This window comes from Leptodactylus fuscus, chromosome 11, assembly GCF_031893055.1.
Source record: "Leptodactylus fuscus isolate aLepFus1 chromosome 11, aLepFus1.hap2, whole genome shotgun sequence".
NCBI classification, from domain to species: domain Eukaryota; kingdom Metazoa; phylum Chordata; class Amphibia; order Anura; family Leptodactylidae; genus Leptodactylus; species Leptodactylus fuscus.
In genome coordinates, this window is record NC_134275.1 from 39115388 (window position 1) to 39131096 (window position 15709).

At 46.9% G+C, this 15709-nt stretch overlaps 1 protein-coding gene across 1 annotated transcript in view; it reads right to left on the minus strand.

The window, feature by feature from the left end:
* The window catches only part of ITIH6 (inter-alpha-trypsin inhibitor heavy chain family member 6), a 36514-nt gene extending 22056 nt beyond the window's left edge, over positions 1 to 14458 (minus strand). Inside the window, exons 1-2 of the mRNA XM_075260043.1 lie at positions 14219 to 14458; positions 11499 to 11534 (exon numbers count right to left, since the gene is read on the minus strand). Of these exons, the coding sequence (XP_075116144.1) occupies positions 11499 to 11534; positions 14219 to 14362 (180 nt within the window). The 5' untranslated portion in view covers positions 14363 to 14458. The remainder of the gene's footprint in view (positions 1 to 11498; positions 11535 to 14218) is intronic.
* Between the last annotated feature and the right edge of the window lie 1251 nt (positions 14459 to 15709).

Here is a 15709-nt window from a genome sequence, read left to right on the forward strand (position 1 = left end):
GGGGCCCACACAAACTTGGAACCGGCCCTAGTCAGCACAAATAGTCACCTGCCCCCCAGCCTATCCTGGTACCACAGGATATTTAGAACACCTTCCCTTATGGGTACCTGACCAATAACGTACTACTTATCCTGACCTGTCCCTTGACTCTGAACCTGGGCCACCTAACCTGACCTGTGCTTGGTCTCTGACTCTGAACCTCTGCCGTTTGCCCTGACATATGCCTGGACTCTGAACCTGTGCCACCTGTCCTGACCTGTGTCTGGACTCTGACTCTGAAGTTCTGTCACCTGCCCTGTGCCTGAACTCTGAATCGGTGTCACCTGTCCTGACCTGTGCGTGGATTCTGAGCCTGTGCCACCTGACCTGGACTTTGACCCTGAACTTGTTCCTCCTGCTCTAACCTATACCTAGACTCAGACTCTGAACCTGAGCCACCTGCCCTGATCTGTGCCTGAACTTTGACTCTGCACTTGTGCTGCCTACCCTGACTTTTCTCTGACCTTGCATTTCGCATGTCCTTTGACCCACCTGAGTCAGCTGCCACTAAGCTGTGACTACTCCAAAAGATAGGGCTTTTTGGCTTCTGAAAAGACCCCAGAGTGTAATGATAGCAGTATTTAGGAGATTTGCGGGCCTGCAACCTCACTTACCAATCCTCGGTCCTGTTCACAGCCCCAGAAGTAGAAGCACAGGCCACCATGAGCAGGAGTGAAGATCGCTAAGTAAATAGGGCCCGTTACCTGCTGGGGTTACTGCAGCAGGTAACGGCCTATTTAAAAAAAAAAACATATCAGGGGCTGGCCAGGCCCCCTAATGTCCCGGGCCTTGTGGCAGCAGCTACCACGTAACTGATGGGACCCAATCAGAGGTCCCAGCACTGAGGCCTGGGGAGCAGGACCTCAGCCATCGCCCTGAAGAGCTCCGGAGTAGACACTGGGTCAAGAACAGGTGAGTATAAGTATTTTTTTAGTTTTAATCATCTCCCCTGGGCTGGCATCTATTGGAAAGGGGACCGGCAATCGCCAGGCCCCTTTCCATTAGTAGTATGGATAGCGGTCGGGGAACCAGGTTTTCCCTGATCGCTATCATAGTGGTCCAGGGCTCCAGCCATTTCCAGCTGGCTACGGGCCCATATCCTACACCACTGCCGAGTGGGCTCCCTAAGGAGCTTGGGGACCCGGCACATTTGCCGTTAAGCTGGGTGTTGACGTCAGTCCTGGTGCTGACCCTGTGGGAGGACACACATGGGAACGTGCACCAGGTAGAATAAGGCACAAAAAACCTGGATGGAACGCAACAGGGAGGGTGAGCAACCATGACTACCAGGGGAGCAGATATGCCAGGGGGCATGAATCATCAGCATGTTGATACAATTCCACAATGTGTTGATATTATTAGAGTGCTGTATGAAGGTACAGTATATTATTTTTGTATGTGGCAGATATGACAAATGCAGACGTGTATATAGCCTTAGAATATATTCCAGTGCCAAAGAAGTGCCATAAGTGCCTGCAATAGATTCCATACGACAGTGTGCCTGCCAAATATGCCCCCATACAGTGCCCCACATGTGGACTACAGCTATAATTGGATGCGTAAAATGTGACTCGGTCCTTGATCCATCCTCATAAATGTTATATGCTTCTCCGCTTTCACTAGGAAATTCCTGATACATCACATAAGGATATTACTGGGATATTGAGAAAGAAAGGGCCATTCATAAGTGTGAACGGCGTCAGAGACCTTCCATACCAGGTAATGGAGCCATGGAAAATACTGCCGTAGTAACTACTATATTAGTTACTAGGAAACATGGGAATAGCAGTAGGAAGATGAGGGCGGCACTAACTCACCATTCCTATAATATCATTCTTCTAATCCAAGTAGTGACAACCTCATAGTATGTAAGGAGAAAGCATGTAGACATTATCCTGAATTCATTGTGTGAATGATTGGACATAGGACATTAAAGGAGCATTACAGGAATATACATCAATGACCTTTCCACAGGACCGGCCATCAATGTGTAATTAGCAGGTGTCAGACCCCAACCAATGAGCCACACAAATGGACTGCAACTCATCATGGAGCTCCAGATCCTCCGTCAACCCCATTCGTAGATGTTGTTGTACCTGGTACTAGGCCTCGGTCTACTTCAAGTAAGACAGGATAGGCTACCAATTTATATTCTCTTAAAGGAGGGATCACTAATGTTCTATTAGTGGACTAATAATACGGTCATTCCTTGTGATTGTCATTGGGGCAAGGTGTGGAATTAGGATCGGCCCGGATCATTGGTTGATCATTGACTCATATGGCTTTGCATCAGTAAATAGGTACTGTGAGAAGGTGACAGGCAGAGTGCTGGAATTTCCCTATATCTCCACCAGCTTTTTAACTTATGTGTGGTCCAGTGAGGGTCTTGAGTAGACCTCAGCCCAGGTGTAGATCCTTGGCTTATTACTAGGCCAGAAAAAGGCTGCAGATCCTGCACTCCAGTGCAGATCCAGGGAGTGAGAGGAGGCAGCTGGGTCTGTCCTGTAACCCTGGGTCCGGTGAGACAAAGTTGTGCTTGAGCCACACATATAGTTAGGTTATCATTTTTGGTTAGTCGCTCAGACGAGCAGGATTTTGTTTGTTTTTTGCCTGAAGTTAAAGCTGTATTTTGTTTTGTTCATTTTTGCCTGAAGTCAAGGTTTATTTATTTTCCTGTTTTTCTAAATAAACCTGTTTGTTGCATATTTTGTGTCCTTGTCTTGACTGTTTGGGTCCGCACCACTGACCACTGCTTCTACTGAGTTACCTTCCCCACAGTACCCAAAGATGACTTGCCAACATATTCTTGAAGGGGACCCTCTTCACATTGATTATGGTTGCCTCAGGCCCATTGTTGTATTATATAGTTTTCTTGATTTGCTAGGTGTCCTGGACTTATAAGTACAAGAACACGTTACATCATACTTGCTAACTTTACTGAAACATCCTGGAGGTGTTCACAAAAAGGAGTGACCTCCTGGCAAATCTGCATCTGCCAGGCATCGGGTCATATTCTACATGACAAGGCCACTTTATGAACAAGTGCAGCCGCACCTTGGCCAGGTCCCTCCAGGAACAACGTTCCCATAACTACCTTCCGTCTATCACTGGGGCATCGGGTGCTTGCCTTACGGATCCAAACCATATCACGGAAGAGTTTGCTAGTTTATATCGTCAATTGTACAATCTCTCTGCTCCTCTCAGGTCCCCCCCTGCTTCCTCGCTACTGCTAGCGATTCGACACTACCTCAAGGCTTCGAGTCTGCCTCGGCTTCCTGACGAGGTCTTAGCCACACTGGAATCGCCTATTACTGGGGACGAGGTTGCGCAGGCTCTTAAAACAAGGCAACCCAGCAATGGCTTCCCCGACGGCTTCCTCGCTTCCTATCAGGGCCACCGATAGGCCAGTACTACTGCTACTGGCGTCAGGGGCCCAGCCAAATTTAAAAATGGGGGGGGCCCGGGCCCCCTGGCGCCAGTAGCAGTCATTGTATGTCCTGTTTGTTTCAACTCAGATCTGCGTCCAGAGGATGCAGATCTGAGTTGAGCACATATGCGGCTGAAGCAAGGAGCTGACCTGTGTCAGCTCCTCGCTTCGCCGCTGCGGCCTCTCTCACTGACACATATGCGGCTGAAGCGAGGAGCTGACCTGTGTCAGCGCCTCGCTTCGCTGCTGCCACCGGCTACCCGGCAGTGTAGACGCGATGTGATGACGTCACATCGCGTCTACAACTGTGCGCCAGTAAGAGAGAGAGGTGCGCAGAGAGCAGCGGGGGAACGAAGGAGAAGGTAAGTGTAATGTGGAACGTGAAACTGGGGGCAGATGAAGGAGAGGACGGCATGACACTGGGGGCAGAGATGGAGGGACATGAATCTGGGGGCAGAGATGAAGAGGACGGCATGACACTGGGGGCAGAGATGGAGGGACATGAATCTGGGGGCAGAGATGTGGGGACATGAATCTGGGGGCAGAGATGGAGGGAACATGAATCTGGGGGCAGAGATGGAGGGGACATGAATCTGGGGGCAGAGATGGAGGGGACATGAATCTGGGGGCAGAGATGGAGGGACATGAATCTGGGGGCAGAGATGTGGGGACATGAATCTGGGGGCAGAGATGTGGGGACATGAATCTGTGGACAGAAATGGAGGGGACATGGATCTGGGGCAGAGATGGAGGGGACATGGATCTGGGGCAGAGATGGAGGGGACATGACTCTGGGGGCAGAGATGGAGGGGACATGAATCTGGGGGCAGAGATGGGGGGGCATGAATCTGGGGGCAGAGATGGAGGAGACATTAATCTGGGGGCAGAGATGGAAGGACATGAATCTGGGGGCAGAGATGTGGGGACATGAATCTGTGGGCAGAAATGGAGGGGACATGAATCTGGGGGCAGAGATGGGGGGACATGAATCTGGGGGCAGAGATGGAGGGGACATGAATCTGTGGGCAGATGAAGGGTGTATATGAAGCTGGGGGAGAGACGGAGGGGGGACATATAATTTACAGGTGACTGTAGGAGGAATATACAGTGTGCGGGCACATGAAAAATTAATGAGTGGGTGGAGTCAACATAACAGTGGGTGGGGCTAAATTTCCCGCGGCGCGCAAAGCATTTTCTCCTTCTTTTGGTTCTTCAAAAGTTGGGAGGTATGGGTACAGGGGGCAATGGAAAGATGTTAGAGGGTGGACGGGGGGGGGGGGTGATTGTTGGGACATCGGGTGTGCGGCACTGCGGAGAGGGAACTGGGACAATAATATATATAATATATAAGTTTTTAGCTGGAGAATAATAATGATGTAGGTGGCTATGCTACTAGCATAGCCGCTTGTTTGGGGGTGGGACTTTCACTTTAAAGGAGTGTTCACATTGAGTTTTTGGCCTCCCTTGCCGGGATACGTTGGTAACCAGTCACAATCAGCTCCCCACTTATCCCTGCACGGAGAACTGCAGGCCCCCCTATTTTTTTAATGGCCAGTTCTTCGTGCAGGGATAAGTTGACCTCTGATTCTGACTGGTTACCAACGTATCCCGGCAAGGAAGGCCAAAAACGCAATGTAAAAAAGCCCTGAGGATTTATTAGGAGGGCTCTTATAAATGGTGTTGGCTCTCTATAGGCGCTGTCACACGTAGATTTTACCTGCAAATAGAATCTGATTAAGCCTTGTAATGCTGCTAAATAAAGGGAAATGTAGTACAGAATTGGTATGTCGCAAAATAAGGTAGTTTTAAAATGGCGGAGGGAGGGGGCAGACACTTAGGCTGTATGGGGCCCCAAAATTCCTGATGGCGGCCCTGCTTCCTATTATAAGAAATTTTCATCTGTTTTGCTAGGCCCCCTGGTGCATGCCTTAAATTCATTGTCAGAGGGTGGCTCCCTTCCCCCGGACCTGACTAGGGCCCACATCGCAGTCATACACAAAGAGGGGAAGGATCCTGCGCTATGTTCGAGCTACAGGCCAATTTCCCTCCTCAATGTTGATTTGAAACTTTTCTCCAATGTTCTGGCTACGAGGTTGGCTGCCCTTCTCCTTGACCTGGTGCACTCTGACCAAGTTGGATTCATCCCCTCCCGGGAGGCGCGGGATAACACTGTGAAGGTCATCAATGCTGTCCAATTTGCCTGTTCCCGGGACCTCCCGCTCTGCCTTCTCTCCACTGACGCGGAAAAGGCATTTGATCAGGTTGGCTGGCCTTTTCTGTTCGAGGTTCTGGACCATATTGGTCTAGACCCAGTTATGAGATCTTGGATATCTTCTCTTTACTCCTGTTATGACCCGGTCTCAGCAGTCTCGGGCTGTTCGGTTCAGGCGCAGAGTTTCCGGATGGCATTCAACGCGTGAATCACCTGATGCACGGCAGGGGAATATTCACACCAGACATGCTGTTTCTGCTCTGGCACTTGGGCGTGGATCACGTGGTGAGTTGCCTGGTGGATCAGTGCCTGGTGTCTTGGCCTCTGAAGGGGTTAAGTTCTCTGCAGTGCTGAATATTTGACAGGCCATGGGCGAGGCCTTCTCTTACTATATAAGGCTGTTGCACTTGCTCTCTGATGCCGGTCTTAAACGTCTGTACCTGTGATCTAGTATGGTCTGTTGTCTGAAGCTGCTACCATCTGCATCCCGGCCCATCCAGTTTCTTGCTCCTGTTCACACAAGACTGTTAGCTAAGTATTGAGCTCCTATCCAGACATAGTGTTCCGGGCGCAGCGAGCCCTAGGTATTTTTTCTGTTTGGAGGTTTGGAATTTGTTTGGTAGGGGTTTTTATAGTGTGTGATACTCAGTTCTGTTTTTTCCTATCCCTTGCTTAGTTCAGTTATTCTGTGTTTCACGTTTATTTTCTCTCTATGCTTTTGCGTTACTCACGTTCACCGTTAGTCCAAGTCTGGACATCCGTGGGGGGCTTGTTCTGTATCTGCCTCTCCTTCGTAAACGTGAAGCTAGACAGGGGCTCTATTTCCCTTTGCAGGTTAGCTACTTCTCCGGCTGTGCTCGTGCCCCTTCAGGTAAGTTAGTCGGGCCCACGGCTACTTCTAGTTGTGCGAGGCAGGGTGTAGGAGTATCCACACTAGAAGTCCAAACTGCTCATACTTATTATTGTTTATTTTTATATATGTTTTTCCTGTACTGTACTGAGAAGTTATCAGTCCGGGGCCAGTCCGTGGTCAGAGATCCCCCAGACCATAACAACTCCAACCCCTCGGCATCCACCAGGGTCAATGGGATTTTGTCTTCCCCCTTCCCGATAAGTAATGGCACGCGGCAGGGCTGCCCTCTTTCCCCCTTGATATTTGTGCTGACCCTGGAGACCTTGCTGCGGAAAATCAGAGCTAATCCCGCTGTAGTGGGCCTCGAGATGGGGGGCAATCATCTTAAGATTGTAGCTTATGCAGATGATCTATTGTTTTTCTTGCGTGACCCTGCCTCCTCCTTCCGTGTCTTGATGTCCAAGCTCCATGAGTTCAACCGCCTTACCAACTTCAAAATAAATTTTCAGAAGTCAGAGGCACTTAATGTCTCACTGCCACCTGGGCTCCAGTCCTCGCTTGCTTCTTTCTTTCCTTTCCGGTGGTCCCATTCGGCCATTCAGTACCTCGGTGTGTGGATCTCTGGGGATCCAGGTGAGCTCTTCTCCAAGAACCACCTGCCCCTGCTTCGTGTAGACCGCTCTGACCTTAAACGGTGGTCCAAAGGTACCTACACTTGGTTTGGCCGCTGTGCCATCTACAAGATGAGCTTTATGCCTAGATTGCTCTGTCTCCTACAAACCTTGCCAATTCACATCCCTCCTAGAGTCTTTAAGTTGTTATATACTGACCTCTTGCATTTTGTCTGGCAGGGCAAACGGGCTAGGTTAGCCCGTTCAATCCTGACTCTACCGAAGCAGTGGGGAGGTCTGGGCCTCCTTGATCCTCGCCATTACTACGAGGCTTCCTTGTTACAGAGAGTTCTGGATTGGTGCCGCCACTCCCCTTTCAAACAGTGGATCTCCTTGGAAGGCTCCTTTTCGAGCCTCCCCCTTCACATACTCCCCTAGCTGGACTCTGTCCGTCTTCCCTCTCTGAGCTCGCACCCCACTATTGGCCTTCAAGGTGTGCAGAGCGCTCTTCCACAAAGATCGCCTTTCCCCCTCTCCTTCTCTCCTGTTTCCCATCCTGGGCAACCCTGCCTTCCCGGCAGGGCTCTCCCTGGGTCCGTTCCGGCGTTGGAGTGAGGCGGGAATGCAAAGAGCCATACACTTTCGCTTTGGGGGTGCCTGGCGCTCTCACAGAGATCTCCTTGCTGAACCAAAACCTTCCTCCCCAGGGCCCATGGCGAGTATTGCAGCTCTCCCATTTTTTCTTTTCGTTTCCCAGCTCCGGGGACTTTGATAGGCCCCTCACGGGCTTTAAAAAGGCCTTTACTGGATCCTGCCTCCTCTGACATTCCCTCTCGGAATTTTACATGCTCTTGGTCTCCCCTTCTCTGGGCCAAAGACTCCCCTTCCTGTGCAAATGGGAGGTGGACCTGAATTTGTCCTTGTTGGACTCGCAATGTGCCAGGATCTTGGAGCTTTCCCATAAGAGCTCGGTGGCTTGTAACTATCAGGAGGCGGGCTACAAGATTCTTACTAGATGGTATCATGTCCCATCTAAGTTGCACAAGTTCTTCCCGTCCTCCTCTCTGCTGTGTTGGCGCTGTGGCTTGGAGGAGGGGACACTTTTACATGTTTTCTAGAGCTGTGCTGCGTTGAGGGACTTTTGGGATGGGGTCCACCGTTTGATTTCCCAAATCTTTCAGACTACCCTCCCACATGATCAACGCTGCCAGGGCTTGCATCCCAGCACTATGGAAGTCCCTCAACCCGCCCTCTCTCCGCCATTGGCTCCGCAAAGTGGAGGACATCCAATGTATGGAGGACCTCACGGCGTTTCTCAGAGATACTCGAGAGGCGTTCATGAAGGCTTGGACACCCTGGATCCTTTTCCAGGGGTCTCAGCCGTACAGAGACATAATGGGTTGAGGTCCCACATCAAATGGGAATCTACCCGTTGCCTGGGATTGGGGTCCCCCGTCCCCTTTTTTTTTCTCTTCCTTCTTTTCTTCCCCTGCCTCCCCCTCTTTTGTCTTTTGTAGGGCAGTGCTGGGGCCTCTCTTTGCTTGTCCTTGAGATGTCCTGTTTTTTGTGCTACTCGCCATTTGATATTAAGTTTTCGGTCCTATGTTGTTTCTCTGGATCCATCCGTTTTTTGTTTTTTTGCTAAGTGCTGTTTCACTTGAAATTTCTATGTGTTTATTTTGTGTTATAAATAAAGAATTTATAAAAAAAAAAAGACAAGGGCACTTTATGTGTTGGTCACATCACAAAAAATGGGTGTGACCAACACATTACATGTCCATGTCACAAAAAGAATTATAATGTGCAACAAAAAGGGGCACACTGTGCCCCAAAAGGGGTTTAAGTTTTTATGAAGAGGGTGTGACCTTTCAGAAATTTTTACCATGCCAGGGCAAGTGTGCGATACATGTAAGTTGGCAGGTATGCGATACATATATGTCTCAACCAGAACATGTCTAATACCCAGAATGTATAATTCAGGCAGCACTGTGCAAATCCCATACCTTTTTGAGACATGACCTGCTCAAATTTCCTGGGATTGTTACTGAAAATTTAGGACAGTCCCAGCAAATTTGGGATAGTTGGAAAATACAATGTAAGTTTATGGAAGTCTCAAGAGCTCTTTCAAGGTGTTCACGTTGGACTTTCCCTTTTTGTTAGAAGTGTCTCCAAGTGATCACCTACTGGAACCCTGAATAACTACTATGTGTACTCAGTTGTCCTGCAGTGCCACCAAAGGGGAAATAAGGCATTAGACAGTTACCATAGAACTTAACAAGCGGTCCATGTAACATATGCTGAGTCCTCCAGAATATGCATTTACTGTATACTGTATATAAAAGATAACCCAGGTACACATACTAGGTTTTTGAAGAGTTAAGTGATGTGGGTTTATTTATAGGGGACAGAGGGACGGTGGGAAACTTCAATGATTGGGACTTTTTACCTTTCCCAGCATGCAGGGACCACAGGATTGCTGTGTAAACATCCACCTCACATTCCTGAAATGTTTCTCGTAGTTGAAGGGCACGCACATCTTTGGAGTGGTACCATTTATGTACTTCAGTACTGTATATGCATTCAAGATGGCAAGAACAAACGCAGCCATGATATGTCCACCATTATGATACATGCTGAGATGCTTAGGAAGAAATCTTTCTGCTCTGATGTCTTTACTTTAATCAAAGACGATTATAAATTCCTTGTGGTTTTCTGAGTAGATTGTATTTATCAGTAACATACATGTAATGCAGGAAAATCAGAAATCAACCCCCCCGTCCATGCCAGAATTAAATTGACCCAACATGCCTTGTACCGACCCCATCATAGGAGAGTATTGTGCTTAATTTCTACATCCCTGATTTTAGTGATACCATATTTACATGTGGAGCTGTGGGCCTCTTCTTATTTTAGAGAGCTATCCAATCCATATGGATTGTTAAAAGGAATCCTAAAAAAGGGGGATGGGATCAACTTGGGCTGGGTCCTTTGTTTCCCTGTCATTGCCCATTGCAATGCGCTCCCAAGCCTTGGGATCCTGTCCCCTGCCCATAGGGGTTATCCGCTGGCCCTTTAAGAAGGGGTTTTCCCATTTTAAAAATTGTTAACTTCCAGAACGATGGGGGGTTCCACCAATCAGGAAAATTGAGGCATTTTTTCCCCCGTTTTGTGGCAGTTGGGCAGAGGGCACACAACTTCATTCATTTTAGTGGACGTGTCAGAGATAGTCAGAAATGGACCTGATCACCATTGCAAACAGAATGGGGAACTGAACCAAACATTCTCCCTATTGGTGGGGTCTGAGCAATCTTTAATCCTGTAAACTGGTCCCAGCCTGTCCCTTGCACTTGTGTATTAAATGCACCTTCCTCCCTGGAAGATATGTGAGTAAAAAGGTTCCTAGCTTGTCTAGTTGCCGTAGAAGTGATTTCTTGCTATTGGGTACTTTGACCCCCTGTGTTTGACCTCTGTCTGGTTACCTGACTCTGTAGCTGTTCCATCTGTCCCGATCTTTGGCCTTTTAACTGACAAAATCTGCCTATCCTGACCTGAGTTTATTAACAGGCCATGGCTCTGCTGATTCCCTTTTTTAGACACAGGGGTCTCTTGAACCCACCCAGATCAGCCACCACTGAACTGAACCCTCAGGAATAGTCCCAAGCCAAATCAGTTTAGAGGCATTGTAGGTCCATACCTGCTACAGTACAATCCATACCAGTAGCATGTAGTATGAATGTCCATGTGTTTTATGTAAGAATACTGTCCTTACACCTCATTTTGAGGAGCTTAGTGCCCATGGTCCTAAGCAAAGGTCTTGGGTCCCAGAGATGGGATTTAATTGACAAGTCAAGGAAGTCAAAATTGTCATCAGACAACACCTTTAAAGTCAACAAGTTGAAATATAATGGGAGTTTCAAGGATTCTAGCAGATCCATTTTAGTATAATGTGTAGGGCATGAGATTTCCTATGATTTCCTATTTGGGTGACTCCTGTTTGTGTACATGTGCAGAAATAAACACGAGAAGTCATATAACTTCAACATGAGAGGGTACAAGTGCAAAAATTTACCCTAGAGGGAGCCTTGGGGGAATGACTGCTATAGGGATGCTCAGAGGCGTATCTATAGGACGTACAAAGCTGTCAGTCATTGTAAGCAGAACCTCATGACTGTTGGCAAAAGCCCCTTGGCCACCCTAGAATAGAACTATTACAAATGCTACATGGTAGGTGGGGGGGCCTTTGCGTTGGGGCCAAGGGACCTTAAGCTACTCTTATGAGCATATCCTTTCAAGACCAGTGGCACTATATGACTTTATGACAAAATAGAAGCAATTTTCTTCTTTTTTCTTGCTTACCTCAGTCTTGGATGCGCGGACCTGGCGCTTGAATCTCTACATGAAAAACGCAAACAAATTTTATACAATTTTTTACAAATTTCCCATCATTAATATCAAGATTGCATTATCATTCTCCTAGGATTCCATTCATTTATGCAATTATTTCTACGGATACATGTGATGACCTAATTCTCTTACTTGTGCCCGTTTTGTGCTGTAGCGCGTACCCATAGAAAATCATTACAAGCCAGAAAATTGTCTGTTTCCATCATTTATAACAAGGCCCTTGGGTCGGTTCTGGGGCTGTTACTGGTAACACAAGTTTGTCGAGTTTGGGAATATGCCAGGAAATCATTTGCAATACTCGAGAGATAGAGAAGTAAGAAGATTTAGTTACAAAAACGCCACTGCTGCTTAAATGAGCTAGGAAAACTGCAATTCAATCTTTGCAAAAATTTTATCTGGCCTAAACTTTGAAACTTTTAGTATTTTCCAACTAAAGGAGAATGAAAAGTTGTCAAGAATATGGCTGCTTTATGTAGAGACAGTAATAGAACTGTTCTTAGGTTGTACCTGATTCAAGCGACTTGGGCTAACCTGCAATACCAATCATAACCTGTGAACAGGTGTGGCGCTGTTGTAGCGCAGTGAAGTGTGTAACGCAGGCCACCAAATATTTCCAAGAATAGCTCCAGCAGCTTTTTGCGTCTTCCCTTACATGGAATATATTGTTTTCTTTTTTTCGGTAATGCTAACCAGATCCGGGTACATATTTTTCTCATCTGTTTCTGTTTTCTGCTGGTAGATTTGCTATTCTATTGTCTGTTCATGATTACATGTTTGGGGTTGGTTGTTTTACTTAAACTGGTGTTAACAGCGTTCCGAAATTTGCTTTACAGCGCCCACATGGACCATAGGAAACTGTAGACTCAGGATGATTCACTGACTGTGGTGGGAATGTTCTGTGACATGTGCGGAGGCCACTGTGTAGGGAGGGGGCGAGTGCCCCATAAATGCTTCCTAAACCACCCTCTGTCAATACTTCCTGGCAGCAACTTTCTCTCCTATTGCCTAGCTGCTTCTTCTCATATTGCTTAAAGGAGTTGTGCTCTAAAGGACACTTATTCCCTATCCACAAGATTGTAGAGACACCCATGTGCATGGAGTGCCAGAACACTGATCAGGAGTCCCCCTAAAGCCCCTTTGTAAATGTCTCCCCGGTGTGATTATATGAGGCGTCAATAAACTTCACTTATGTATCCCGCCTTCCCCTCTGTGCATGCCCCTGACTGAAGCAAGTTTACTGTCACTAGGTATTAAATAGGTTGTCCAGTACTATATATTGGATGACCTGTCCTTAGAATAAATGATCGATAGCAGATTGGGGGGGGGGTGTCTGGCTTGACTTCCCCACCGATCAGTTGTTTAGAGCAGTCTGGAACTAGCACAGCACTAGTGGAGAGGTGAGAGAATTCACTGCAAGCATCGTCCCATAGACTTGAATAGGACAGGTCATCAATAGTCTACTGCTGGACAATTCCTTAAAACCAAAGCCAAGAATAGGCCATGGGGCCAAAATATGTACATGGGTACCCCTTGTGACTATAGAAAGCCCTATATCTGGCTTTACAACTAATGGCAGCTGCAGATATATTGTGCACCAATGACATTATGGTCCCATGGGCACCTGCACCAAATACTTAAGAGCACGGCCACTACACAGTGTATGGAGCTGCGTGCTTTCATACACAGAGCATATCTGACGGCCACAGCTGATCAGTGGGGATGCTGGACATCGGCCCCCACCAATCTGATCTTGTTGAGCTACCTTAAGGACAAGCCATCATTATCTACTTATAAACAACCCCCTTAATACCACTTTGCAAACTCCTTTTAGTTTGATGGACTTTGCCATTGAAACCCCAAGCGATCAGTTGTAATATGTGGGAGAACCCAGTAGCAAGTGTTCAAGTTCCCTGCAGCGCCACCACAGGAGGAATGAAGAATTACATGGTTCCCATTTACTTTATAATGTGCAGACATGCTGGGTCCTCCAGAGCAAGAGACAGTCTTTCAGACCAAGGTGAGGGTCCAAAAAAAGGGAACCTCCCTCAATAATAAAATATTTCCTAAACTTGACAATCCCTTCAGTGCTAGTCATAACTAATCTGATATTTACGCCCAATGCAACTTGTATAGGGAGTCATAGAGGACTATTGATGAAGAAGAATATTCCAAAAATGTATTAAAAGAAGTAGACCATTACGCCGTAGGACATTGATTATATTGTGGGATATCGGGGAAGACATCTCACCAGTCAGTGGTGTCAGGGAGACTTATGAATGTACATGGTTGGCAATTGGGGCACCTGCTGGTTGTCAGGTGGCACGAACAACAGAAGACAGGGATTACAGATACAGAATAAGGGCAATAAACTGAACTGCGCAACCGAAGAACAGCCTACCTACAACTCTAATGGTTGGATTTATTCAATACAGACTAATATGATATTACAAGGAAAGTATATGGTTAACACCTTTCACACTTGTCTGACTATATTTTGCACATCAAAAGCAATCAGAAATTACCCCAATTTGCATTTTTTCAACCCAACCCAAAAAATTGAGATTAACATTTCCCACATAATTGCTGTTTAGTATATTCTGCATCCGCACCCAGCAGAAGGTATACATTACACTGCTATGTAGGACAACACATGAGGTGCCAGGTTAACTTACCTCCTCGTAGGGACTTGCCAGGTTCCTCTGATCAGCACAGGACAGGTCCATTAGAGACAGGAGCATTACCAGTAGAAAGCAGGTCCTTGATAAGTCCCCCATAGCTGACCCTATCCAGTTGCTAGTGACAGATCTAAGGAGCATCCTGAGGAAGACTCCGCTCTTTGACTTGACTCCGTACGGATGGACTTTCCTTTGCACTTTTAAACCTCGAGTATTTTTTCTTTTGGGTGTTAAGGTCTATAAAAGATGCATTCATTCCTTTACAAGCCATGATTGTCCAGATGAGTTAGGCTCGGGACGCTTAATTGGAGACAGGCCAACTTCTCCCAAACCTCCCCCTGCACTAAATGAAACCAAAATATTTGGAAGTTCAGCCCAGTTTCTGAAGTGTGTCAATAGCTCCTTAAATGAAGTCGAATGTAGCCGAAGACATCAAAGACCCGGGAGAAGGTAGGCAGTGAGAAGACATGTTTACCTATTTACTGCGGGGTCACATCTGACAACTGCCCTAGCTACCATTCAGGAGATTAGTGGTTACAACCTCTTCACAAGGTGGCCCATCCAAACCGCTGTATTCCACATATATACTCTTCTAAACCTTATTTTCAGTATTTTTAGATACATTTGGAAAATTATGAAATGCTATTTAAAGAGGACCTTTCAGCAACTCCAACACTTTGCCTCCTTGAATTGGCACCGCTCTACTGATTCTGGCGCAGTGCTAGTTTTCTCTCTAGCCCCCACCATTACTGAGGAATCAGCACTATTAGTTTCAGCACCCAAAATACTAATTAGACTCTCTACTGTCAGGTGGACTACCCTGCGGTAGTGAAGGACCGCCCACCTGACAGTAGAAAGTCTATTTAGCATATTGAGCTCTTAAACCAACGGCACCAATTGCTCAGGAATGGTGGGGGCTACAGAAAAAAATTCCAACTGCACCAGCATCAGTTGAATGGCACCTACTGAAAGATACAAAGAGCTGAAGGAGGTGAAGAGTCCACTTTAAGTCATAGTTAATAATTCTGAAGACTTTCATCTGGTTGTCCTTACCAAAACAAATATAGAGGTGCTGAACAGGAACCCTCTGAAGGTGAACCGTCAACCTACTGTCCATTATCTATGGCTGTTTGGGAAAGCAAGCAGAAGTCCTTTTGTTATCTCAACCTCATTAAGGAGAACCTTTCACCAAATTCACCAACTCTGACTCTTTTCATCTTTTAACAGGTGCTGCTCCACTGATTCTGCTACAGTTGGATTTTTTCTCTAGCCCCCACTATTCCTGAGCAATCAGTGCTGTTAGTTTCACCACCCAATATGCTAATTAGGCTTTCTATTGTCATCTGGGCGGTCCCTGTCTCTATGCTGTAGCTAAGGATTGAAGAATGCAAAGAGTTGGAACTAGTGGAAGTAATGAAAAGTCATCTTTAGGTCATAGTAAAAACTTCTGAAGACTGTCATCTGGTTGCTCAACACATGATAAATATG